Raw genomic sequence first — 25,553 nt, forward strand, 5'->3', positions numbered from 1 at the left:
CGACAATAAGATTTATATAGCGTAATATACAAAGCCACAAAAACGTCTGAATCCACAAGCACGAAGATCAGACAAATTCATGTACTTCCCATCGTTCATTCCCATGGTAGGACAACGACTGCAGCGCCAGAGTTCCCGACAGTCTGGACTATAGTGCTATTGTCTGGAGCACGACCTACTGGAACTCCAGACCTGCACAGATATCCGCCTTCTATGGGAGCAGCTTGCGCCCACTTTCGTTCAACCGATGGCCGTAAGTGGCGCTTTTATAACCTGTTCGTCTGCTACGCGGTGGGCGGCTGTGCGGCGTTGAAATTAGTACGGCAGCTGTTGTGTTGTGACGACCTGCTTCTCTAGTTGATGATTTTTGCTAACGCAGTGACAGTGATGTCACAAGGCTTTGATCGGTTACTTGGCTCCAAAAGTTGACTGCCCGAACCTAGAAAATGTCGGAGCGTGTAGTCCGCTGCTCTCTAAAATAGCGTTAAATAGCCGCTCCTATTGCCTTTTTCATGCAGATTATTATAAATCACATTGTGTATAGAGTTCGCAACGTACACAACAGTTTCATTGTACACCTTGTAAAATTCGCTTCTGCGCTCTTTAGAAACTTGAAGCCACCGTAATGTTCGACGGCAGAACGATTACCACTCATTTTACCTCTTAAAAGTTGTCCGTGAATGCGTCGCGAGTTGAAAATGTGAATTATGCACACAGCTTCACTGCGTACGTATCTTGAGCACCACCGTTATGCTGCCGCCGTACCACGCAGAAAAGCTAGCTTTACAGTTTGAAAAGAGTTCCGTGACACGATTTTTAAGGCCTGCAGTGCAGCACGTTTTAAAGCACTGGGATCGCTTAATTTCTTGCAAGCTTTCTACTGAGCTAGACGTCCAACGACATTAAAAACAAGATGTGCTCACCTTCCCTTGAAACAGAATCGATCAGCCTATTGCACATATCGGGCGGAGGACTTATTCGTGAATACATTTACTATACTTTTACCAGATCATCTGCCTTTCACTACTGCACACAGCAGCAAATCCTAATGTCATCTACGACATTAGGCTGTCTGTAATCAACTAAAGAAGGCTAGATTATCCTATGAATTTTTTAAAACAATTTTTCCAGTCTCTTAAGGAGGCTAGGAAAGGGAAATTTATGCTGTCGATCTAGCATTGCAGCGGCCACCTATGCTCGTTGTTTACATTTCTTGCACCGCTCCTCCTCTTCTAGTTTCACTATTAAAACGCAAAGCATTCGTAAATATGTCTTCTTTTGTATATTTGTGAATTTATTCATTTACCGCCAATAGAAGCGCTTTGTGCCTGCCGAAATGGCAAGACAAGCGCTGAACAGAACGCAGAAGCAGACGACAGCGAACAGGTTATAACTAGCGCCACTTTGCTCGTACGTTCTTTCCCTAGCGGCAAAAGGGGCGAACTAGACTAGGCGTGCTGGAGGAGGGAGATCTGTGCAGGTCTGGAGTTCAGTAGGTCGTGGACTGGAGTTTAGTAGGTCGTAGTAGCGACATCTGTAAGCGAATTTTTGCTGTTGCAGCTCGAGGTTGCCGTGTGCTGTGTGTTCGGTGACGTTTCACGAGCGACAAGGTTTGTATTATGCAAGTGTCTTGCTTGTCTCCGTTTAAAGTTGGGCTAAATCAATTGTCAGTCGCCCGAGCACGTCGTCACCCACGTTTCGTCCCTTGCAGACCTGCTGACGGCAGGCCACCGGCTGCAGTATGATCATTCCCGTGCGTTGCTTCACGTGTGGCAAAGTCATCGGGAACAAATGGGAGGCATACCTCGGTCTCCTGCAAGCCGAGTACACCGAAGGGTAAGCACCCCGCCTGTAGGTGTCGGATGTATCAAGGCACAGGCCCGCTGATTACACGCCCTCCGCTGGCGTCTGCTGCGTTGCCGCAACAACGGCGTCACCGTTGTGCACCCGGGTGCTTGGATGTCAGAAACAACCGTGTCTGAACGAACGTGATTCTGGTCCTGGCTTGAAGTGGTACCTTGCATACGCCTGCTTTCTAGAATTTTCGTTTATCATTCAACCCGCCAGCTGCGGCAATGACATTATTATAATTCTTTAGGATGCTGTGCCTGCCCATGTATAAATTCCGACAACCTGTTTTCCACTGTCGAACTACGTTGCGTGGATAGGACACATGATTTATGATACGTGTTTGTACGTTGTGATAAGTGCATATCATAAAGTTCCTCACTATATTACCTAGAGGGAAATCGCGCGCTGCTATGCTGTAGTATGCATGGGTACAGTGTACTAGAATAGGGGCAGTGTGGTGAGGAAGCGCTCGCCGCTGAGGCGCTTCGTGTAGATAGCACAAGATGGCGCTGTAGGAAAAAAAAAAAGACTTAACAAAAGGCGATTGGAGGATTGGTGGCTCGAAAGCAGAGAGGTGACACAAGGTTAAAAGGGTAGGAAGGCGTATTTAAAGAAAATCGAGAATTTTAATAACGCACAGCACAGGTAAATAAAAACAAAAGGCAAAATAAAAAGCTGAGCATGGTGGCAACTTCCATCACCCCGTTTCAAAGGGGACGCTCCTACCTTCCATCCATCCACCTAAGTGAGGGAAGGTCGCAGTAAAATTGAGTATGCAGAACGGCTGAGGAATATGGAAGAAAGTAAATGGGCTAGGAGAGTGTTCAGGTGTCTGTACAGGAAAAACATTGATTCACAGTGGAGGAAAAGAACTAAGAAGCTTACCAGCAAGTATGCGGCCTGTAGGGTGGGCAACACAGCAACAAAGAAGGTCAAGCGGAAAGTCAGAGAGGTTGAAATAATGTCGTGGGTGGCGGCAATGGAAAAAAAAAACCTGTCACGAGTAACTACTTAAGAGGAAAAAACGAAATCAGGAAAGAAACAATTTATGATAACTCAAAGGGAAGCTCATTACTTTTCGAAGCGAGATCGGGATGCCTTAGAACACGCACCTATAAAACGAGATATAAGACAGAAGAAGAAGCATGTGCTTGCTGTAGTGAAGCTAGGGAGGCTATGGAGCATGTTTTATTAGAATGTGATGACGTCTACTCAGCGGTCGATTTAGGCGCTACTGGCCTCCTTGAAGCACTTGGGTTCAGCAAGAGCAGTGGAAAAGTAAACATGTCTGCAATAGGCATTAGTAAGAGGCGATTAGAGGATTGGTGGAAAAAAAAGTAGGGAAACGACAAAAAACGGAGACGTACAAAAGTACAGTTCGAAATAGGGGGTCAGAAAATTTGGGTGGGGTAGTTCATAGTGTTTTTTTTTTTCTTCTCTTTTTTATTGTTTAACCTAGGTAGGACATTAGGCAGTATAATAGCCAGAGCTTGGTGGTGCAACCCACCGCCCCGTTCCAAAGGGGACGCTCATAACATCCATCCATCCATCCATCCATCCATCCATCCGCTTGGCCGTTATAAACCGTTATATGTGGCCTTTTTAGACATTACAGGAGCCTATGACAACGCAGACCGCAACATTTTGTGGGATATACTGGAAGGGGAAGGCTTAGGTGACGATTGTCTACAGCTTTTGAGAGGGATTTACCTAGAAAATACCGTTTGTGTTGAATGAGAAGGGATGAGGAGTGAGAAGAAAGTTCATACCACCAAGGGACTGAGGCAGGGGTGCTCTTTATCCCCACTGCTGTTTATGATGTACATGGTCAGGATGGAGAGGGCGCTAGAAGGAAGTAATAGCGGTTTTAATAGAGAGTTTTAGCAGAGCGTTTACGGTCCGCTCCGCTCAGACCAGCCTATCACAACAATTGGCACGCAGCCGCTCAGCAAAACGCTACCGGGAACTCTGACGCGCGTGCGCGCAGCACACATAGCGGCAGTGGAACGTGGGACGCTGACCACGTTCCGCTAGGAACCTGATTTAGCAGTGCGTCAGGGAGCGTGTAGTTGCTTTCGTAATCGTTTTACCGCCAAGCTTAGAGCACGTCAGTGACGTCTCTGGGAGACGCACTTGTTAGATAAGTGCAATCAATGCATTCTATGCAGCCACCGATGTGCGTGAAACGTGTGCGGAGCGGAGCGCAAGCAAACGCTCTGCTAAAACTGTCTAATCTCTCATACAAACAGGTAGGTACAGTAGTAGAGCAGCAGCTTCCAGGTTTATGTTATGCGGACAATATGGTTTTGCTAGCTAATGAGCAAAGTGATTTGCAACGTCTGGCTAATATCTGTGGACAGGAAGGCAACAATTTAGGTTTGAAATTTAGTGTTAGAAAATCAGGTGTTATGGTATTCAATGAAAACAGTGAACAGACAGTGGCAATACAGGGCCAGGAAATACCTCAGTTAACAGAATATAAATACCTTGGTATATGGATTAACGAAGTCAATATATGGAAACACAGGAAAAAACAACAGTAAAGGGGAAGATAAATGCAGCCATAATGAAGCACAGAGTGCTATGGGGAATGAATAGGTACGAGGTGCTCCGGGGTATGTGGAAAGGTGTAATGGTTCCAGGACCTACTTTTGGAAATGCGGTTTGCTTCAAATCAGGGGTACAATCAGGACTCTGGGAACCAAAGGTCAGTGGGACGCCTCGCATTGGGCGCTCACGGGAAGACTACAAATGAAGCTGTGCAGGGTGATATGGGCTGGACTAGTTTTGCAGTGAGGGGAGCTCACAGTAAAATTGAGTATGAAAAACGACTGTGGAATATGGAAAAAAGTAAATGGACTGGGAGAGTGTTCAGGTATTTGTACAGGAGAAACATTGATTCACAGCGGAGGAAAAGAACTAAGAAGCTTACGAACAAGTATGCGGCCTGTGGGGTGGGCAACACAGCAACAAAGAATGTCAAGCGGAAAGTCAGAGAGGCTGAAATAATTTCATGGGTGGCGGTAATAAAAAAGAAACCTTCCATGAGTAACTACTTAAGAGAAAAAAACAAAATCAGGAAAGAAACAATTTATGATAACTCAAAGGGGAGCTCATTAGTTTTCGAAGCGAGATCAGGATGCCTTAGAACATGCACCTATAAAGGGGTATAAGAAGGAAGAAGAAGCATGTGCTTGCTGTGGTAAAGCTAGGGAAACGATGGAGTATGTTTTATTAGAATGTGAAAATGTCTGCCCAGCGGTCGATTGAGGCGCCACTGGCCTCCTTGAAGCCCTTGGGTTCCGCGAGTGCAATGGGAAAGTAAACATGTCTGCAAAAGAGATTAGTAAGAAGCGATTGGAAGATTGGTGGAAGTAGGGAAACAACAAAAAACGGAGACGTACAAAAGCAAAGTTCGCAATAGGGGATCAGAAAATTTGGCTGTGGAAGTTCATAGGGTTCCTTTCTTTCTTTTTTTCTTTTTTAACCTAGGTAGGACATTAGGCAGTATAATAGCAAGAGCTTGGTGGCTCAACCCACCGCCCCGTACCAAAGGGGACGCTCATAACATCCATCCATCCATCCTGTATGGAACCTATGGTGCAACGCTTGTGTTGTGCGTTAACCCTTTGAGGGTCGATTTTTTTCACCATATGCGACCGCCCAGGGTCGATTATTTTTATTGCAGATTCCAATTCTTCCTAGGGACTTATTTAAAAAAAAAATTTACCATAATTTTTCCAGGGTGATCGTAAAGTGAGGAAAAAATCTTTTGGTTTGGTATATATGCACTCTTCATTCATGAATAACAACAATAAAAAAGGAAAGAAACTTATCAGAAATAAACATTTGATGCATTTTTATGCACATAGTTCAAGGCTTTGAAAATCCACACACGAGAATATTTCGCAAGCCTCAAATGTTCTTGCTCTTACAATAATAGGTACGTCCATAGCATAATTGAACTGCGTAGGTGCGTGCACTCAAGAAAACTGTTTGGTTGTGTGCCCATCAAAAAAAGCAACATGTGTGACAAACTTCCGCTAATCTTTATCTTATCGCCAACCAGCTAGGGCAGTTAGTTTTCGCGAGTCTTAAAATAAAATAAAAGAAACGGAAACGCATGCATGACGGATCCTTCCTATGCGCACCCCTGTGAGCACTAAATGAGTGAGAAACAAGCTGTCGCCCTTTGAGCGATTAGGAACAAGATAGCCATCAGTTTCGCAAGCACAAAAGCCGAAACCGCCCGCGACACAAAATCCAAATGGCCGCCCGCCCGTGTGCACGCCAATGCGCGGGCGGTAGTATATAGACATGCGGGAGCAAACTAGCGCTAAAACAAACCATGCAACGAAAACCGAGAGAGGGAGGTGCGCGAAAAAAATTTCCTGCATCCCCACATAGTGGCAGCACATGACAGAAAAGAAAAAGTTTGGAAATTGGCGCGCTTTTTAAACGTACAGACGGCGCCGTAAATATATGGCATCGACCATTTTTGGACTTGCTCGCGGCACCATGTATTTACGTTATTGACCGTCAAGGGGTTAATATTGTTTTAATTATTTTCTGCCGCAGTCGAATAGGCGTGCAAATGCTCGGTGGATGTTAATATGCATGCCCGAGACTCACTTGAGAGATGAAATATATGTGCACTCCTAGGGCATCTCAACACCCATTATACGGATTTATTAAACTGACAGCAAAGGCTTTGCAGAGACCGAAGTAGTTGCGTAAAGCCATTAAATCTGTTTTGAGCCACGTTACCATGTAACCACAAATTATTTGGACGGAAAAAGAAAGCTCATTGATTAATGGGTTTAACATCCATAAGCAACACTCGTGCTGGAAGTAGCATCGTAGTAAAGGGCTTTGAATTGATTTGATGCAACTCAGATTCCGGGTGCACACATTTTCTTTTGTGGTTCACATTCATAAAAAAGTGACCGCAACATCCGCGACACAACATGAAGCGCTTAGTTCCGTAGCCGCTGTTGTAGAAGAGAAGGCAAAACAATACAGTACATAGCATAGCCTAAAGCCAGAGACCTCCCCTGCTTGGCATTTACCCTCTTTTGCGATACCCCCATTTACCCTCATTCTTTCATTCTGTTTTGCAAATCCCCCTTAACGACTACATTTGCACGTACAGTTTCGTGAATTTTTTTATTTACATCACGAAGTCCTCAGGAACGTCAGGCTCATGTGCAAGTATGAGACGCACCGATATCCTACATTTCTATAAAAGGAATCAAACGGGTAGGAAAGGCGCCAAGTAAAAGGGATCTCTGAAAAACTAGACACAGTATGCGATACCACAGAACAACAGTGCAAGCACATTGCAACCCAAACAATGGAGCCTTACAGCGGAATTCATATATCTAATTGAATTCCTTAATTGATTTCTTAATAGTATTCACAAAATTAGCTTTTTGAATGCACCAGAAAAGGTTGTGCAGTTAGATAAAAAACACAGAGAAGTGTCAGCATGCATGTTGCGCCAGTCTGCCAAGAACAGTGGCTAACTTTCAAGTGCAGTTTCCTTTTTCGTTGTGCTTCTCTTGACTGATTAAGACTTTAACATAAAGGCGTACAACTGCTGGTGTGAAATCATCAGCATGCAATTTGCAGCATATGGCATAGGCAAACTTAGCTTTCACTAGAATCAAGACATTGACTATGCTGCCGCTGCAAAGCTCCTCTTGGCTGAAGAAGGTTGTAAATATTCCCTCAGGTTTCTTTACTACTTCAAAAAGCAACTTGGAGGGATACAGTAAGACTCCCCTGTCACAAATTTCGTGAATTTTGAGGCTGTGCCACTGACACTAAAGTTCTGCAAAAGAAGAGAGCAGCAGTCCTCACATTTGTTGCAAGTGCTAAGAGATTTATTAGCAATGGGCGCGAACGGGTAGCAGTCACAAGCGTTCGGCAAAGGACAGCAACCACGAGCTCATGCCGGTAGCGATGGTGCTGTGGCGCAGGCAAGCTGCTCTTCTTCGTTACAATCGCCTTCCGCAGAAAAGGCGCCATCCTGGTGGCTTAAGGCGAAGAGACTACTGTTGGGTCGTAGTATAGCTTAATGCGAGAGACGTGGACAAGTTCGCGGCCGCAATGGCGTAGGTCCGTCGATGGCGTGAGGGGCTCGATGTAATTGACGGAGGACATTTGCTCCAGAACGCGGTAGGGTCCTAGGTATTTCGCGACAAGTTTTGAGGAGAGGCCGGGTGTAGTAGCGGGAACCTGAAGCCATACGAGAGAGCCACGCGAAAAGGTTGGCGCAAAACGTTCGGAAGGTTGATGGGATTTCTGCTGCCGCTGGTCTTCAGTGGAAAAGGAGCGGGCAAGCTGGCGGCATTCCTTGGCATGACGAACAGCTTCAGATAGCGGAGTACTTTCGAATGCGTCAGGTGTATATGAAAGAATGGTATCGAGCGTAGTAGAAGGTTCTCAACCGTATAGGAGAAAGTAAGGGGAAAAACCATTAGTTGCTTGGGCCGCAGTATTGTACGCATACGTAATATATGCAGTATTGTACGCAACTTGGTCCCAGTTTGAATGATCAGAGGCAACGCATCAAGAGCATATCGCCAAGAGTACGGTTGAAGCGCTCGGTCATGCCGTTAGTTTGCGAATGGTACGCTGTACTGGTGTGGTGGACGATTCGGCATTTGTCGAGTAGTGCCTTCAAAGCATCGGAAAGAAAAGCGCTGCCTCTATCGCCCAGAAGTTCGCGAGGGGCACCGTGGCGAAGAACGAAATGTTGTAACAGAAACGATGCAACGTCGCTGGTGGTGGCAGTCGGCAGAGCAGCTGTTTCAGCGTAGCGGGTCAAGTGATCCACTGCAACAGTAATCCAGCAGTTGCCTGCTGGAGTGGAGGGTAGTGGTCCGTATATGTCTATACCAACACGATCAAAGGGCCGACTAGGGCAGGGAAGGGGTTGTGTGGGTGGACTTGTCCGGGAGGTAATTTTCGGCGTTGGCACTGAGCACAGGAGCAAATGAACTTTCTGACGTAGTTATACATGCCGCGCCAATAAAATGGAATGCGTAGTCGAGCATAGGTCTTGAAGAGGCCGGCATGCGCGCACTGAGGGTCTGCGTGGAAAGCGTCGCAGATAAGGTTACGGAGATGGCAAGGTATCACGAGAAGCCACTTGCGACCGTCAGAGAGGTAATTACGACGATAAAAAAGGCCGTCGCGAATGCAGAAGTGGGTAGCCTGGCGGCGAAGAGAGCGAGATAGTGAAGAGGTGGATGGATCAGAAAGAATGCTGATGAGAGCACTGACCTAGGGATCCTTGCGCTGCTCCGACAGCATGTTGTGCAGTGCATGAGATGTAAGTATGGGCTCAAGGGTGGATGGGCAAGCACAGTCAGCGGAGACCGGTGAGCGAGAAAGGGCGTCAGCGTCCGTGTTTGTGGCCGGAATGGTAGAGAATGCGGATGTCGTACTCCTGTAGCTTAAGGGCTCAGCGAGCAAGTTGGCCAGATAGGTCCTTAAGGGTAGACAGCCAACAAAGGCCGTGCTGGTCAGTGATGACATCGAAAGGGTGACCATACAAATAGGGACGAAATTTTCCAAGGGCCCAAATAATGGCTAAACACTCTTTCTCTGTAACAGAGTAATTAGCCTCGGCCTTTGTCAGAGTTCGGCTTGCATAGGCAACAACATATTCATCAAACCCCACTTTTCGTTGCGCGAGTACGGCGCCAAGTCCGACGCCGCTGGCATCGGTGTGGACCTCTGTGGGGGCTGCAGGATCAAAGTGGCGGAGGATAGGTGTCGAGATTACCTACCTGCCGTGACTGCTCAGTGGCTATGGTGTTGGGCTGCTGTGCATGATGTTGCGGGATCGAATCCCGGCCACGGCGGCCGCATTTGGATGAGGGCGAAATGCGAAAACACCCGTGTACTTAGATTTAGGTGCACGTTAAAGAACCCCAGGTGGTCGAAATTTCCGGAGTTCTCCACTACGGCGTGCCTCATAATCAGAAAGTGGTCTTGGCACATCAAAACCCATAATTTTTTTTTTTAGGTTAGCAGGTGGCGTAATTTTGTGAATGCGTCATCACAGGCGGGCGACCAAGCGGAAAGTTCTTTGTCGCCACTTAGAAGGGCTATCAGGGGTGCACTTATGGAAGCGAAATTTCAAAGGTTGGAAGTATGAGCATAAACCAAGGAAACTTTGAAGCTCCTTTAAGGGGGGACGCGGCCCTTGAAAACCGAAAAATAGCGAAAAAGTCGATTTTTGAAAAACCATATTTTTGGTTTGTATGTCTCATAAACTACCTGTTCTGTAATTATCAGCACCTAATTCAACCGTAAAGTACCAAAAATAACGCTACTTTTGAGGCCACCGCGGCCCAAAAAACGCGCAAATGCCGAAATGAAGTCAAACTTCGCGGGCGCGCCATTCCCGGCCCATGCGGCCTGCCCGCGCCATCTTGGTGTCGTTTTGACCGTGGATTCTTTGTCTATATTTTGCCGCCTTGCAAAATGGCATCGTCGGCGCGGTTGAGACGCTATTGGCGTTTTCCTGCGATGTGATGCGGAGCGCTGATTGGCCGGAGCAGTGCATTCAAATCTCGCGGGCTAAGGCACGCCTGCCATTGGCTGCTGCGCGGGCAGCGGCTGCTGCTCAAATCTCGCGGGCTAAAGCGCGCCTGCCATTGGCTGCTGCGCGGGCGGCGGCGGCTGCTCCCTTTGTTGCCGCGCTCGCGTCGTTGTTGCCCCTTGCTCTGTCGGCCTCAACATGAGCTTGCGCGCTGCTCATCGCCTTGCGCTATCTTTTAGATTATTTGTTCAGCTTTTCTTTTTTCGCTAGTTCTTCGCTGCACGCGATGCCGGCAAAGCCCAAGACAGTGCAGATGTTCGGTGCACGGGAGCGCGATATGCGTCTTGTACGAGCATCGAACTTCCTATCTCTCGCAGCGAGTGCCGACTGCGTAGACGCTTTTCAGCGGCGGAACTGTGCTTTCGGCTGTCGCCAGTCGAAAATCCGACACACTGAGTGTGCCTGGAGCCGCAAGAGCTAATTAGAAGCTCCGCAGGAGCTTTCTAATAAAGAAACACATGTGTTCAACTTTAAGGCCTGTTTTCTCGGAATGGATTTTTTCGCTAGTAGTGGTGCTGGGGAAGGCGATATCTCAAGAACCGCTCTTCAGATTTGTATGCCGTTTTTTTTATTCTGTTCCTGAATGACTTTGCCAGGGGGTAACAGGCTTCTTTTTTTGAAAGCTGGTGCAGTTAATTTATAATAAGCAATTAATTTTTGATGGATGTGGTCATTACTGGCTACATCAAATTCAAAGTTGTCTTAAAAATTTTTTGAGGGGAAATTAAAGAAAAGGGCTCTTTAGCCCCCTGGGATATCTATCAAGGGATCATCACAGTGAATTTCAGCTTCCTACGATGTCCTGGCATTTCTCCAGGCTCTTCCTCAGGCATATACATGAATCACCTAGTTAGACCTCAATAACTCTGGAACTAATAAACATATCTTCATGAAACTTTGCAGTTCCTCATAGTTCAGTGGTGTGAACGTACCCTGAAAGTTTCATCTGGATATCTTAAAAAATAAGAAAGTTCGGTCTCCAGGGTAGCCTCCCCCCTTAACTTCTTTGGTTGTGGAAAGTCGGTGACAGCGCGGAGCTTGGCTGGATCCGGAAGGAAGCCGTCTCGCGATACAACATGGCCAAGAATAGTGAGCTTTCGGGCGCCGAAACGACATTTTTTAAAGTTAAGCTGAAGTCCCGCGTCAGTAAGGCATTTCAGAACTTGCTCGAGACGGCTGAGATGTGTTCGAAAATCAGCGGAAAGGACAACTACGTCATCCAAATAGTATAAACATGTGTTCCATTTGAGGCCGCGTAAAATATTATCCATCATTCTCTCAAAAGTGGCTGGAGCGTTACACAGGCCGAAAGGCATTACGATGAATTCGTATAATTGGTCAGGTGTTACAAATGCTGTTTTAGGTCAATCAGATGGTGCGGAAAGGACTTGCCAGTATCCGGAACGTAAATCCAGCGAAGAAAAGAACTCAGCTGCCTGCAAACAGTCGATGGTGTCGTCGATGGTGTCGTCGATGCACGGTAATGGGTAAACGTCTTTGTGCGTTATCTTGTTCAGACGTCGGTAGTCGACGCAGAATCGAATAGAGGCATCCTTTTTCTTAACGAGGACGACCGGTGATGCCCAGGGACTGTTGGAAGGCTGCACAATGCCACGCTTGAGCATGTCAGCAACCTGGTGGTCAATGACACGGCGCTCAGAGGCGGATACTCAGTAAGGGCGCTGCCGCAAAGGTGCATGACTGCTGGTATCTATCTGGTGAAAAACGGTCGATGTGTGGCCCAAACCGGAAGCATGGCTGTCGAAAGAAGCGCTGACCCTCTGCAGGAAAGCAATAAGCTGGCTTCGTTCTGAAGATGACGTGCCATTGTCGATGGAGCAGTGGAAAGCGTCGAGGAGTGACTGATCAACCGCAGGGTCACAATAAGTGCGCCAAGGTCCGCAGAAGTAGAAACGGCAGGAGTGTCAAAGATGCAAAAGGTGTCGACCAGTTGAACAAGGCCTAGGCATTCACCATGAAATAAAGCTAAAGTGCAGGCCGTGGGATTGTCGAAGACCATTTTCGTGACGCCACTGCGAACAGTAAGGAGAGCAAAGGGCAGCAGAGAACATCGGCAGTGAAGGAACACCTCAGGGGGCGTAAAGAGAACAGTGCCATCAGAAATAGTGGCGCATGATACAGGCACAAGCAGGGAAGAGCATGGAGGGATGGCATTGTCTTTGGACACAAACAGTTTAACACTAGAAGGGCCGTTTTCGATATTCTCAAGGTCGGGAAGTGCAGAAAATTCGAGTTTGGCGTGACAACCGTCAATAACGGCATTATTATTTGCAAGGAAGTTCCAGCCTAATATAATGTCATGGGAACACGAGGGCAGTACGGCGAATTCGACCGTATACAGTAGTCCTTGAATTAAGATGCAAGCAGTACAGGCAGCGAGAGGCGTTATATCTTGAGTGTTCGCGGTTCGAAGGGAAAAGTTGGAGAGAGGCGTCAAAACCTTTCGTAGTGTGTGGCAGAGTTCGGTGGAAATTACGGATACGGCGGCTCCTGTATCTACAAGTGCCAGGACGACGATTCCTTCGACAGAGACTTCAATTACGTTGGCTGGAGAGGGACGAGGACTTGGGCATTGTGACGTGGACGCAGTTTGTGCCTCGGGAATTGCGGCCATCAGTTTTCCTGCTCGGTGGACACGGGACGGCGCCGCATCAGAGAAAGCGAGCGACGATGGGGAGATGGTGAGTGGCGGGTAGAGGCGGTTGGGCGGTCAGGGGAAAAGGAAGAGGTAGGAAGGCTGGAAGGCGAAGAGGAAGACGGAGCGGGGAAAGGCGGCGCTCGACGGATGTTCTGAACAGGAAGCATGCAACGATGACAATGGCGCGCCACGTGACCAGCACCACCGCAAGCAAAACATTGGGCGGTCATCGAAGGTGCGCCATTGGTGGGGATAAAGTCCGAGTCATGGTGAGGATTCGGAAAATGCTGTCGGTCGGGTAGTGGTATAGGAGGACAACGCAGTCGGTCGTGAAGCGGCATAGATGACGGCAAAAATGTCAGTGGCCGATGCATAGAGGGCGGCAAGGCCGTTTGTGGACGAGATAGGGAAATTGCTTCAGCGTAAGTGAGAGGTGCCTTGACTGGTGTCTGCTCAGCGGCTGGAGGAACGGCTTGAGATACTTGCTCTTGAATGAAGTTGCGGATCGTCGAATGCAAAGCAAGTGGTGGTTGCTGGACAGAAGATATCAAAGATAGCTGGCGGGCTACCTCTGCGCGAACGAATTCCTGAATTTTTACGAACGGAGCAGCATAGTTGTCGTCGATTCCAAGGCTTGACAGACAGTCATTGGGCGGGGTGGGATGTTGGGTTTGAAGCCGTTGCCTGCGCAACTCGTCGTAACTCTGGCACAATTCTATCACTTCAGCGACAGTGTGAGGACTCTTCGATAATAACATTTGAAACGTGTCGTCCTGAGTACCCTTCATTATATGTTTGTTCTCCTCCTCTGACGTCGACGCATTCACCCGTTTCCAAAGGTCAACAATGTCTTCAATGTAGCTCGTGAAGTTCTCTCTGGTCTCTTGGGATCGTGTGCGTAAACATTCTGCACGAAACTTTCTTACTGCTGGCTGACCGAAAACTTGGGTAAAGTTGGTCTTGAAGACCAACCACGAAGTGAGGTCGGCTTCATGGTTTAGAAACCATAGTTTCACAACGTTCGTAAGATAGAATTCCACGTTTCTTAACTTGGTAACATCATCCTACTGGTAATGGGCGCTCACTTGCTTATAAGACGAGATGCAATCTTCAACGTCTTTGTTATCTGTGCCGGAGAAGATAGGGGGATTTCGCTGACGCAAGGCACCGGCACAAACCAAGGTAGCCGGCGCCGTTGGAGGAGCTGGAGGAGTGCATGCGTTGTCGGGCATGATGGGGTGTAGAGTGTGACTCCGAAGTTCCAGGGTGGTCGAAACCCAGCACGTCCACCACTTGCTAAGAAATTTATTAGCAACGGGCGCAAACGGGGTAGCAGTCACAAGCGTTTGGCGAAGGACAGCAACCATGAGCTCATGCCGGTAACGATGGTGCTGTGGCGCAGGCAGGGTACTCTTCTTCATTACACAAGTAAAAAATTTCTGCGTGATATACCTTGCCATATAATGAATGAGGCGGTCATCGCTCCTTTCCTTAACGTAAGCCCAGTGCTCTGCCGGAGTACTGTTTAGCCTTTGCTCTACAAGCGTCAGATTTCCAGCTTCAACTAACTCATGAAGTGATGCAATGTCCCCTTCCTTGTCAGAATTATCAGGTAAGTGAAGTAGCGATACCAAGTCCTCACTGACCTCTGTGTTCCCTGTTTACATTGCTTTCGCCAAGTTATAGAAAGGCAGGCAATTCAGGACAATCAAAAATTGAGACGGCGTTGAGTGATCGTTGGATCCGCACGACTGCCCCACATTACCAAAGAAGTTCTCCAACTTATCTCGGTTTAGTCTAGGTGTCAATAGGGTCAATAGATATTTACAACCCTCTCCTTCCAAGTATTCTAACAGAGCCAAAGTGCTGCACAATGTTACACAGAGCCCATCTACCATCGACAGGCTCAAGAAACCGCCAAGTCATTTTGCAAGTGACTCCTAGCGAGAGAGAAACTCAAGAAATTCCTTTAGAGCGCTTCAGAGCAAGCACGCTGCAACCGGCCGCAACACACAGAGAACACGTCCGTACAGCCCGTGCGACTGCAGCACCGCCGCATACATCCGGGACCTGTCTACGCTCCCGGCTTCAAACCAGTACGTGGCGCTCTCCGCTGTCTGAACACACTGCCCCTATTCTAGTACATTGTAGTATGGGAATGCCAGTATATTGTGACTTCGGATTGGCATCGTTCTCGCAGAGCCAGGCAAGCACCGTTCTGTGTGTCACAGCAATTCATTTTCTACTAAAACTGCACATAAAAAGCTGTTTTAGCTTTATTATTACGTAAAAACATGTTTTGTTTAACTATGAGAACTTGTTATTGCATGTACAATTATGATACGTGAAAAGTATCAGCGGGCCGCTAAAGTTGGAGGACAGATGGCAAGATTCGCGCTCGATTTGAAACAGTTTGTTGTCTGTTCTTGCTTTTTTTCCCTTTGTCATGCATTGTAGGTGAGTAAAGATGCAATTTGCATGAGTCGACACATTTTATGAAGCTTTTACTTTAAGAATGCGTTATTTGTGGAGCCATATCCACGTTTTAGACGAAACCTCTTACAACACCAGCCAACACCAGCCTCGCAGACACATATGCCGTCATTCCCATGACGGCACAGTGCCCCTTAAGAAACTCCCATAGACGGTGGTGCCAGATTTCCCTCTACGTGTTATAGTGAGAAACTCTGTTGCATATGTTATACTTGATTGTAATTCCAGTGCATTGTCTCAAGTCTTGTATGACAACCATTCAAAGTGTTTACATGATAAAAGCTATAAAATTTCAACCAGGCTCCCCTGAAAACATCAGAACGGCAAGTTGGGCCAGTTGATTGGGATTCATGGTAAGGGTTGTAACAGCACAACCAAGACAAGGACAATGGAAGCAATGAAACAACGACACAGCGCTGACTCTCAACTGATTTTCATTGAAGATATGTCTAACATATGTATATAGGAGCCATTTGATAACCATAACATGTGCAAGATACAGATATGTGTTGAGGCAACTGTGACAAACTCACACATAATCAAAATTGACATAGGTAATACAGTTCCTTGTCATAAAGAGCGATAGACGGTTCACTGATACACGCTTCGTCTCTAATCTTTAGATTGTGAGCTTTGGCGATTTCCCTTGTCAATTGGCTTGCATGTTTAAAAATGACACTAGTTTTTTTTTTAATTCAGGGCGACAACCGCACGACTTGCAGTGCTCCGGGAGATGAAGTGGCGTAACCCCATGAAGAGATAGCTCATGCTCCCGAAGTCGAACATTCACACATCGCTTCGTTTGTCCCACGTACTCTCGACCACAAGATAATGGTATGGCATACACAACCTGCTTAGCACGACTGAGGAAAAGCAAGCGAAGGGAAAATGCACAGTCAAACATGTGAACAGATACATCAGTTGTGCTAAGCAGGTTGTGTATGCCATACCATTATCTTGTGGTTGAGAGTACGTGGGACAAACGAAGCAATGTGTGAATGTTTGACTTCGGGAGCATGAGCTATCTCTTCAAGGGGTTGCGCCACTTCATCTCCCAGAGCATTGCAAGTTGTGCGGTCGTCGCCCTGAATTAAAAAAAACTAGTGTCGTTTTTAAACATGCAAGCCAATTGACAAGGAAAATCGCCAAAGCTCACAATATAAAGGTTAGGGACGAAGTGTGTATCAGTGAACGGTCTATCACTCTTTATGACAAGGAACTGTATTACCTATGTCAATTTTGATTATGTGTCAGTTTGTCACAGTTGCCTCGACGCATATCTGTATCTTGCGCATGTCATGGTTATCAAATGGCTCCTATATATATATGTTAGGCATATCTTCAATAAAAATCAGTTGAGAGTCAGGGCTGTGTCGTCGTTTTATTCCTTCTGTTGTCCTTGTCTTGGTTGCACTGTTACAACCCTTACCATGACTCCCCTGAAAGTATTAAGTGAAATGTTAGTGCGACTCTGAATCGCCACTTCTTGCACATGGCTTATTTCTATAGGCCAGGTGGGGACCTTCTTGAAACATGGCCATAGGTCATTTTTAAAAAAAATGTGGGGGGCGGGGGGACTTGCTGAAGACCTAGTTGATGCATGTTTAATATAGTATGAAAGAACAAAGTACGTCACAAAAGCATGGACAACTGTCAGACTTTTGAGTCTCTTTTGTGTTGTATGTGTTTTCAAGTGCTCTTGCAATAATTTCAAACTGTTGTCAAATCCACAGTAGCTACAGATAAGCACTGGTATATCATCACGTCCACTGAACTAGAGAAACACCGATTACAAGGTGCTTTGTAAACATTCACCAGTGATGTATTGGCAACTTTGGTTTACTTATGTTTTTCAGTACTTTCACATAAAATTTTGATTCTTACATGACTTCATCTTGGAATGTATTTAGAACTTGCAGCACGATTACTATCGGACACTGCTGGCCGCACTGTCATAATGTCTGTGTTATGCTGAGTTAAACATGCACATCACATCTTTCACAAGGAACATATACAAACAGGAAAAATACTGCATCTTGCACAACTCTTATAATTTACACTGTTAAATTGCAGTCTTTTGTTCATCAGGTCTGTGGAATTTTTGCAAGAGTTGATGATTTCTGAATAAGTTTTTTTTTTTAGGTTTGTATTCTGCAAAAATAAAAGGGCGTTGGGGTTATGATGACTTTTTACATCACAGGAAGTGTGCTTCCTAACTCTGTCTTCTAACTATCTGGCAAAGCAGAATGCTGTTCCAAATATTGACCACAACTTTTAATGAAGGAGTTCATGAGGGGCATAAAGCAAGATCCATGTCTTAGCCATTTCAGGTGCCACTCATATCCTGGAAAACGTTGTGGCTTAGACTCTGTTTCTCACCAAGGACCTCGAGTGCAACAGCACTCTGCCTAATGACATAGTCTGACATGGAGTGACCGACATCGCTGCCGAAGGAATGGAAGCATAGGGGATGACAGAAGATTGGATAGATAAAGGGAGTCACTGGGCAGTGGAGATTAGGAAATGGGGGAATATCAAGCAGGACTTGCTTATATTTATAGGATTTTATATTCATGCACTTCCCGTAACCTGGAACATGTTCCACAAAGATATGGCATTATAGTTGTCTTGTCGGGACGCGCTGCTAGGCTGAGCTAAGCGAGTATAAGCAACCACGCGTCCCAAACAACTGAACTTTTATTCACTCCGAAGCTCCCGAAGAAAAGTCGCATGGTTCCTCGCGCATGCGCTCTTGGCATTGCGCACGGAAGCGCCATTTCGCGGCGCTACAATACAATATAAGTTCATTCGCACCGAAGGTCTTGTGCACCGTTCACTCTGTGTGAACCTTTCAAAAAACTGGTTGGGCCGGTTCAGTCTGATGTGCTGGTAGTCCTTGGGGCTGTGGAACTCAAGACGATGCACGCACCTCACTGTTGCTGTCCACGTGCACTGGTTTTGTGCATTCAAGCGAAACCACATCGTGACGCCCACCTCGGTCGATCGTTATATGCTTTTCTCCTAGTTTCACCACCTTGAACGGCCCATCATACAGGGGCTGGAGTGGACGCTGTACGGCATCATGCCTTACAAACACGTGAGAGCAGGAGGAGAGGTCACCGTGGACATGGACAAGCCGTGGTGCTGGCAGACGAGGGACAGCTCGTAGCTTGCTCATAATGTCCCGCAGTCGCAGGGCGTAATCGTTGTTGGCCTGGGCGTTTGCGTTTTTACTCTCAGCGCCAACTTCTCCCGGAAGGCGAAGTGTTGCGCCGTATAAGAGTTCAGCCGAGCAGCAGCCAATGTCCGCTTTCAGAGCTGTCCTAATCCCAATAAAACCAGGGCTAGCGCCTCTACCCATCTGTGACTTGAAGTTGCCGTGAGGCTAGTCTTCAGCTGGCGATGGAACCTTTCCACCATACCGTTGCTGATGGGATGGTAGGCCGTTCTGATGCGCATGATTCCCAGGAGCCGCGTGATGTTCCCGAATAAGGCAGACTCGAATTGCGTTCTGTGATCCGTCGTCACTGTTGATGGAGCTCCGAATCGCGCTACCCAATGGTAGATGAAAGCTTGGGCCACAGTATCGGCAGTCACATCCAGGATGGGGACGGCTTCCACCCACCGCGTGAAGCAATCGACACAAGTTAGTAAGTAGTTTTGCCCTTGGCAATAAGGCAATGGTCCCACAAGGTCCAAATGCACATGGGAAAATCGAGTGTCCGGCTCGGGGAAGGATCCTACGGGGGTCACAGTATGGCGCTGCACTTTGGAGCGCTGACATGACAGGCACTCCCGTGTCCAACTTTGGACGTCCCGGTTTATTCCGGGCCACATGAACCTAGCTGTGCACAGCCATTGAGTGGTTCGAATCCCCGGATGCGAGAGGCCGTGCAGCAATTCATAAATGTTGCGGCGAAGATCGCGGGGTACGAATGGCCTGGCCCTTACCTGTGGACATGTCACAGCATACAGATCCTGTCGGTCCATCCACCCATTGCAGCTTCAAGGTGCTGGTTGTAAACTTCAGTAGGTGTTTCAACTCCCTGTTGCTACGTTAAGCCGTCTTTAGTGCGGGGAAGTCGATGCCGTTTGGTAGGCTGATGGCATTCTTCCCGCTTGCATGGCGTATATCCGTCGTGAATTCTGCAATGTATGACATTTTACGGAGCTCTCGTGCTACGTGTGCACCCGTATCTGAGTTGATCGCGCGCTTTGCGTAGGTCAGCGGCTTGTGATTCGCGAGTACGAAGAATTCTCGCCTTTCTACATAGTGGCGTAAATGTTGTATAGCGGCATATATGGCCAGGGGCTCCCTACCAAAGGGGCTGGATGTCGTTCAGATGGAATCAATTTTCTGGAGAAGAAGGAAATCGATCACCACCTTCCGCTCGACTTCTGCTGCAATACGGCTCCAATAGCTGCATTGGAGGCATCTACCATTACGCATTGCAGAACACAGGGCTGCGGGTATGCGAGCAGAGCAGCAGTTGCGAGAGCCTCATTAATATGCAGGAACACTTCGACGGCTTGGGCGTTCCACTGAATGGCGCTTGCATTAGTTGCTGAGGCTATGCAGTGGGTGAAGGATGTGGGCGCACTTCGGAATGGACCTACGGTAAAAGTTTGTGAGTCCCAGGAATTCTCGGAGCTGGCGGATGGTTTTTGGTTGTGGAAACCGTCGTACTACTTCGACCTTTTCCTGATGTGGTTGCACTCCCGTGCTTGAAATGCAGTGGCCCAAAAATGGTAGAAATGGCACCCCGAACACGCACTTGGCCGTATTGATAATGATGCCATGCTCTGCCAGTCGCTGTAGCATGCAGCGTAGATGACTCTCATGCTCTTCGGGCATGTGGCTAGCAATCAAGTCATCCAGGTAAACCTTGCAGAAGTCGAAGCCCCAGGCAACGCCATCCATGAACCGTTGAAAAGTTTGGCCAGCATTCCTTAGGCCGAAAGGCATTGCCTCCAAATGCCTCTGCCTCCGCCCTAGCTGGGTCGACGGTGCCTGCTATCCAGGCGAGTAATGGTCCGGCGGCTTCCGCTGTCGAGTACTCCACCTGGACTCCGGCGTTGACGGCCGGGTGTGGCAACGCTGGGCGCTGCCTGACCCAGCCTCTCTCCATCCGGAGGATCCACAGTGGTCGGCCTTGTGAGAGGTGCCGAGTTCGGCAGCGGCCCAATCGGCGCTGCACCACTGGCAACGCTTTCCACCTCCAAGGTTGGTGGTGCTCCGCTGGAAGCGGCTGGTGTTGCCGCTAGTCCTCCTGCAGGCTGAAAACTCTGAAGTGGCAGTCAAGGGTGCTGCTTTTTGCAGCACATACACGCCCTGATGAAAAATAACATCATCACTTTAATTTGGCTTTGGTCCGAAGCAAATTTCTGGTGCGAAATATAGATGCGTATGCACACTGTCAATGTGGTACGAGCAAAGCCGGGATTTTGAAACATGCTATGCCTGTTACATTGCTTTTCATGTTTCGTGCATGGTCAGAGCGGTGGTTCGTCCATATTATCAAGGGGCTTTTTCTATGAGTGTGATCAGTTGGCCTTCAGAGACGGATAATAAGTGCGATGTAGAGAGGAAGGAATAGCTGCGAAGCCGCGAAACCTGCTTGTGGTGCTTCTTTCGTACCATTATCAAGGTTATGCGCTATCTCTTCAGGTTTACGACAGGCAGTGCAGTTGCTTTCATTCAGGTTATTTGACGGTGCTGCTTTATGATGCCGGTGGGGAGTGCAGACACGTGGTATTTTTCATATTTCGTGTTGTTTCTTTGCCAGTTGGAAGAAATTGTACGCAGTTAGTACGTCACTGAAAACACCGCAGTTAGATGTCATTTGGGGGTGCCTACAATTGCCTCATTGGCACTTTCATAATCAGCACAGTACCTCTCGAGTTAGATAATAAATTACAATTACCGAATGAAATCTCAGTAATGAATGAATTACTGGTGGCTACTCCATTGCACTAGGTTTTCTTTGAGTAACGTAACTGCTCTTTTTTAAAATCTTGGTGCATGATAGTTAGGGCACTCTGCATAATTCACTCGGTAACCAAAATGAAACCAAGCCTGAATCACTCCAAATCAAAGTCAACAGCAGTCATGCGCAGCAGCACTTATACTTGGACTCACAGAAAAAGAAAAAGAAAAAGAGGGAGCCTGCAGTATTTGTGATAGCGAAGTATACTACTATTACACACAGAAAGAGAACACCACCGAGAGACGCCGGATTCTTGGTGGTGCGAAAGAACTCGGGCTGTGAAATTGAACTGTCTCCTACAATGAGATCTTGCATGTACTCATCTAAGGCTGTCACTTCAGTGAACAATTCTTTGAGGTCAAACGAAGTTTCTGCAAATGCAAGGAATATATACTGTATTTACACGATTGTAAGTCGATCTCTTTTCAAAATTTGAAAATCTGAAGTGGGGGGTGGGTTGACTTACAATCGAAACCAAAACACGGCACCGAAAAAAAAAAAGAAAAGAGAGCGAGAGTAGCGGGATATCAGGGGAGCTACAGCGTAGTTCCAATTTTATGTTAGCCCTACTTCCCCACCCGTAGCTTTCCGCTATCCTGCGCGTTTGTTCGCCTTTCGGAAGAGCTTTTCAACATTTTTTAGAGTTTTACAGCGCACACTCATGTGGGGGTGTCGATAGTTCATGGAAGTGCTGCTGTTCCATTTTCGGCGGCACCCTCAGAATAGTGGTGCTTGCGGGGACTATTGATAGTTCATGGAAGAGCAGACGTGGCTCACATGTTCCCTGTAGCTCTTGAGTTTCATGCGTTCAATTTGACTGCCAGCCACGTGCTACTTCCGTGCTTCCTCAGTCGTCATGAGTGCTCAGAGTCCACTAAACATTCAGCTCTCATTCACAGCAGCGTTGAAGAGGGCTGCCATCCTTTAAGCTGAAGAAACAAATAACTGCGCAGCGGGCCGCAAGTTTGATGTTTCTTAATGGGTGGTCCGAGAGTGGCGACGGCAGCGAAGCAAAATTTTCACCTGTGATGGCAAGGTTTCCGCGAGCTGAAGTCGGGACGCTTTCCGGAGCTGAAGGCCAAGCTTGCAGCGTATGTCGCCAAAATGCATGATTGGTCCCTGTCAGTGACGTGCAACATGGTCATGAGACAAGCCTGGATCTTAGCCTTTTAAGGCAAAGTGTTGGTGTGCGCGTGTGTGTGTGTGTGTAATATTGGCTTCGGAAAGCTGGCCGAGATCCCCCCCCCCCCCCCCCCGGAAATATTCTGCCTATGGTGCTTGCCCACTTGAAGCAGGATTGTGCAGAGTGCTCATGCAACACTGCTCGTTCACGAGATTAGAATACTATGGAAAAGCAGGGACACAGTAGCATATAAACTGCTGGAGACATTTTACATTAAACAAATGATTTGCAGTGTGTCGATGACAACCACTTGATACACTTTAACCCTGCCCGAGTAAAAGTGAATGTAATAATAATAAGCAGATTGCTTGGAGTTTCTCTTTGTTTGGTCAGGAAACAAATGTCGGCACATGTGTACAAGTAAATTTTTCAGGAATAAGCAAAGTAGTTGTAAGTGAGCACTTGTCCAGTATTCTTTGTGCTCAGTTTTTTCTTTTTTGGGGGGCTATAAACTCTAACCAACTTGCCCAATACTGTTTTTATTTAGGTTAGGAAATTTGATGGCTTAGAAAGGCGCTTGCTGACATCGGGCACATGTAACTGGAAGTCATTGGGAAAAGCCTTCGTCAATGTGGAAATGGGCTGATGATGAGGCACGTATGTTAGGACTTCCTGGAGGCTTTCTGCTAAGTAGATAGGTACGTTAGATGACAGTGAAGTGTCCTTTACTGTCATATTCATCACTGTGGTCTCATGGCAAAGACATTGCTGTTGTTAGGTGGCACTTATTTTAGACAAGGTTGCCTTGTGTGCATCTCGCACTCTCCTGTAAAACAAATGTGGCAGTTTCTTTGTAATGCAAAGCGGTGATGTGATAGCCGGTGCAATATCATGCATTATAAGTCTTGCACTGTTTTGTGCAGTATCTTTGCAGATGCATGCAAGCAATCTCCTTTTGAGAAAAAGACTATTCAGTGATGACTAGTCTGAGCTTATGTATTTATGTATTTATTTACATGCCCTAAGAGCCCCTAGGGGCATTACATAGGGGGGGAATTTGCACAATCCAAATTTGCATCGCATGCAACAGAAAACCGGCACATCGTGCAGTTGCAAAAGGGAGAAAAACATCACGGCAATGCAACATTCGGCGTGGCATAACACTATGCGATAATTATGTACTCTGCTAACATGGAAATCTTACATGAATAGAGTCATAGTCTTTACATGCAAATTACTGCGCTGTTCTTGGTTCAAGATGGGCAAGTAGGGCTTTCTGGAAAGAAGCAGTTTCCCTTATTGTCACAGCACTTTCTGGTAACGCGTTCCATTCTTTAATTGATAACAAAAGGGGGAAGTTTTGATGTTTTACTGTTTTTGCGAAAATAGGTGATACCTTGTGTATGTGATCGGTACGTGTGGAAATATGCTGCGCAGGAACAATGTGTGTAGCCGCGAATGCAGAGTCGCCAAAATGTAAGGCGTGGAAAAAAGACAAATGTAAAAGCTTTCGTCTAGTGTCAAGGTTTAAAAGATATAGTGTGCGCTTTAAAAGAGAAAAGCTGGTGTATGTTGCCTAAGAAGATAAAATAAACGTAGCAGCCTTATTCTGAACTGATTCCAGGTGTTTTGTAAGACTAGCGTTATTTGGATTCCATATGATTGATGCATACTCGTTACCGTTAGCACAGGGCGTGGATTCTCAGCACAAGCAGCATTCACGAGCAAAAGCGCTGGCGAGGACGACCCACTGTATTGTTCCAATCCTTCTCTACGTGCTAATGTTTTGTGAGCAAGTGTTAATGCAGCTGTCCTTGTTCCCCCTGCAGCGATGCCCTGGATGCTCTGGGCTTGAAGCGCTACTGCTGCAGGAGGATGCTGCTGGGCCACGTGGACTTGATAGAGAAGCTGCTCAACTACGCGCCACTTGAAAAGTGACCTCCTGATGTCTTCTTTTATTCCCATTCTCTCATAATATTGTAAATAAAGCTGTTTGCTATATACTATGACCTGCTTCCTTTTGTGTCCTCTCATAAATACTGCATCTTCATCTGGCGCACGAAAGAATGAAATTCAAATGCGGACAAGTTAAAAGCAACTAGGCTGCATTGTTGCATTTCCAGGTTTGCCTGCATTTGTAGTAGTGGCTTAATTCAGGTTCCACAATGTGAATTCTGGTCCACATCATGCTTGAACGACTGGCTGGAGAACAATTGCACATTGCAGTCCCTTGTAGTTGGAAGGAACAGGAGTTGCGTTTCTTGTTCATGTTGCAGTTTATGGCGATGATAGACATTCATTCGTACTGTGTAGGTTGAACAAAGTAATGTTGCGGCTTTGCCGGTTTTATATTGTCACATGGTAGTGACTGTGAAGAAAGCAGCCAAACTGAGAAAGACTAAACTAGAGTTTTATTGGGCAAACTTGTGCCCTAAAAACAGGCTTCAATCAAAGAACAGCAACAGCGGCGAACACAGTCGGCGATCGTCGAAAATCTGATCAACGGGTCAAGCGCGTCGGCTTTTATACATCAATCGTCGGATGTTCCAGACTAGTCGCTGGGACCCACATGTCTTCCACAAAGTTCTACATTATTCGCATCGCGCATACATGCAATCGGATTACGCAAGGTTCGGTGACAGACAGTGGATGGAACCATTGATAACATTCCAGAAACTTCCTATACGTGCAGGCATGTCCTGCGCTGCGTGATAACATTTGTTAAGCGGTGAAACGTGGTCACCCGAGAAAGATAAACATGTACACATGTCAATACCCCCTCTTAAGAAGCATCGACCCGATGCTGCAAACAAACGAAAGTAA

General features: G+C 47.0%; 1 protein-coding gene across 1 annotated transcript; it reads left to right on the forward strand.

The window, feature by feature from the left end:
- Nucleotides 1-1,505: 1,505 nt before the first annotated feature.
- Nucleotides 1,506-24,736, forward strand: Polr2L (DNA-directed RNA polymerases I, II, and III subunit Rpb10). Its single transcript, XM_075690854.1, has 3 exons — nt 1,506-1,610; nt 1,712-1,836; nt 24,560-24,736. Exons 2-3 carry the CDS (start codon nt 1,742-1,744, stop codon nt 24,666-24,668), a joined length of 204 nt encoding a protein of 67 aa, XP_075546969.1. The 5' UTR covers nt 1,506-1,610; nt 1,712-1,741; the 3' UTR covers nt 24,669-24,736.
- Nucleotides 24,737-25,553: the final 817 nt, after the last annotated feature.

Source organism: Dermacentor variabilis, chromosome 4 (assembly GCF_050947875.1).
Source record: "Dermacentor variabilis isolate Ectoservices chromosome 4, ASM5094787v1, whole genome shotgun sequence".
Taxonomy (NCBI): domain Eukaryota; kingdom Metazoa; phylum Arthropoda; class Arachnida; order Ixodida; family Ixodidae; genus Dermacentor; species Dermacentor variabilis.